General features: G+C 51.2%; 1 protein-coding gene across 1 annotated transcript; it reads left to right on the forward strand.

Annotated features, from left to right (window-relative positions):
* Nucleotides 1-675: 675 nt before the first annotated feature.
* PG994_014885 (uncharacterized protein) lies at nucleotides 676-1,555 on the forward strand (the record flags this gene model as incomplete). The annotated part of the gene is made up of 2 exons (XM_066866294.1): nucleotides 676-960; nucleotides 1,031-1,555. 2 exons carry the CDS (start codon nucleotides 676-678, stop codon nucleotides 1,553-1,555), a joined length of 810 nt encoding a protein of 269 aa, XP_066707970.1.
* Between the last annotated feature and the right edge of the window lie 813 nt (nucleotides 1,556-2,368).

Here is a 2,368-nt window from a genome sequence, read left to right on the forward strand (position 1 = left end):
AGCAAAGGCTTTGTCCGCTCATCCATCAATTTCGCAACGACTGTACGCTCGAGCACCAGGCATACATGCCCAGGAGCCGCTAGATGATGTTGGTAGTCCTACAACTTGATGGTGCATCCGTTGAGCTGAGGAACCACTACGGCCTGACACCTCTTGTCTTTGCTGTGTAGAGCGAGTCTGGGGCCGGTAATGAATTCCACAGACTTTCCTTCTATGCCAAGGGTAATACTAGTAGACATGTATACTCGATTGATAGCACAGGTTGTATATGAGGCTTCTGCTGAGCTACTTTCAACTGTCACTGCAGCAAATCTGAGTCGCGACTGGTGGAATGCCAGAGAGAATGAGAGAGCTGCAAAGTCGTGATCTTGGCTATTCCCGCCCACGTTGTTCTCTCCCTGGATCGAATTGGTCCGTTGGCCTGTGCGTGCATACATATGACGTACAGAAATAGCCCAGCTTCGTTGGAATGTACTGAGGGGCGTGTCAAGAGCCCCGATTACGGTAAAATTCCTTGACATGAAGCTGTCTTGTTCGTGAAAACAGAAGAAGATAGAAGAAAGAAAAGTGTCTATGTGACTAGGCAAGAATGCTCAATTCTTCCGGTCATCTTTGATCAACCTACACCATCCTACCTTAAGGAGTCTTCCGAGGCGGAAAGCAAGCACAATCAACATGGCAGATTTCACAGCACAATTGCAGCACATTAAACAAAGGCTCAACAAGTCCCTGGGGGGAAAACCGAGTGCTGAGACGCCGGCCTCCATTGCTCAAACCATAGCCAACGACTTTCCCTCAGCCGAAGATGACGTCGAATCCTACCTTGGGCCCCTTTGGCAATGCGTGATCAAACTTGCCCAAGACGCATCGCATAACCACCCCGCTCAAGACAAGCTAGTCAATATGGTCAGCGAGGTCATGCTCCTGCCGGATGACCAAGAAATTCGTATTTGGGGAGATGTGAGTAACAGCATCCTTCCTTCAAGCCCTCAATCCAAGATATTCACAATCTGATGGTCGGAATATGAAGGAGAAAAAATGGAAAGAGTTGCCTCTTCTTGGGGCCGAGTTCAGGGAACAGATCAACGGACCTGAGGGCGCCGACGATGAGAAAGAGCAGTCCAAGATCACTCGCTCGTGGATCAACTTTCACGCATTTGCAGCGAGGCTGAACGGCAAAGGGGTGACCGACTGGTGGGACATCCCGCTTTGGATGCTCCGACAGGGCTTAGAGGAGGACCTATCCGCGGCGCCCAAGCTCCACGACTGTCACATCATGACCGCGGCCCAGATCATTGAGCACAGCGGCGCCATCATGCTCGCCACCAAGGTCATCCCGACGGAGGAGCTGGATGATACGGAAAAGCGGATGTTCGCTGCCGGCTGTCTGTTTAAAGGCGAGGCAGGATATACTCCTGAGAGATGGACGTTCTGGTCCCGACGCCTGCGCGAAGAAGCCGAGAAGTGCTCATCGGACGAGGTCAAGAACGCGGCATTGCGGGCTGCGCGGCTCATGGAAATATGGCTCGAAAGGACGAAAGCCGGGCAGAGTTGAAAGCGGAAACAGTCGAATTGGCATTTGGCAATCGCATACAGGCATGGCTACGGGTACTCCGTACTGCATGATACTTCAATATAACAGCGGTTCTGCTTGAACTACAATTGAGTGATGTAATACGACATCCGGACTGGACCGTGCTGCCCATTTGCACCAGAACATATTCGTACATAAAACTAGTAATCTTCTGATCCTACGATGTCATTTTAACAAGGATCCGCTTCACCATGCTCACCTCTGTTCAAACACGAACATAGCGCTACACTCCCTCCAACACAAGCTTTGCGGCCCAAGCAGCAAAACTCACATGGCTCTAGCAGGATTTCATTCGGCATGAGATGCGGGCGGAGAACTCAGAACTCACACGATAGGCTTTCCTTCCGTGAGGCCGGTGTTGAACTTGTCAGGGACTTCACGGCATGAAATTAGCTTCGGTCTTCAGTGGGTAACCACGCGGTTGGGCTGTGCGAGCCGTCAGCCGAACCACACATGCTGGGGTGCGCGAACGATGGCCCGCGCTGACACTGGACTGGAAAATAGTGTCAAGCTAGGAGACATAATCCCTATTAAAACCAGAAGCTCAGGCGGCGTGGCGGCCTAGACGCTGCTGAGTGCCATTCGGTTCGAAAACCAACATGGCCGGACTGAGAAACGGTCTGTAACGACATGGACCGGGCTGAAGTGCCAAATCTCGCTGACTGGCTACTGGCGTCCTAGCTATTTCACAAAGGCCACTTCAATTATGACCATTCCTTATTACAAGAGAGATATAGGTTATATACTACTAAAAATCCATATCAAGATGACCGC

The sequence above is a fragment of the Apiospora phragmitis genome (assembly GCF_038363925.1).
Source record: "Apiospora phragmitis strain CBS 135458 chromosome Unknown utg000014l:1.0-1827420.0:1.0-1829600.0, whole genome shotgun sequence".
Taxonomy (NCBI): Eukaryota; Fungi; Ascomycota; class Sordariomycetes; order Amphisphaeriales; family Apiosporaceae; genus Apiospora; species Apiospora phragmitis.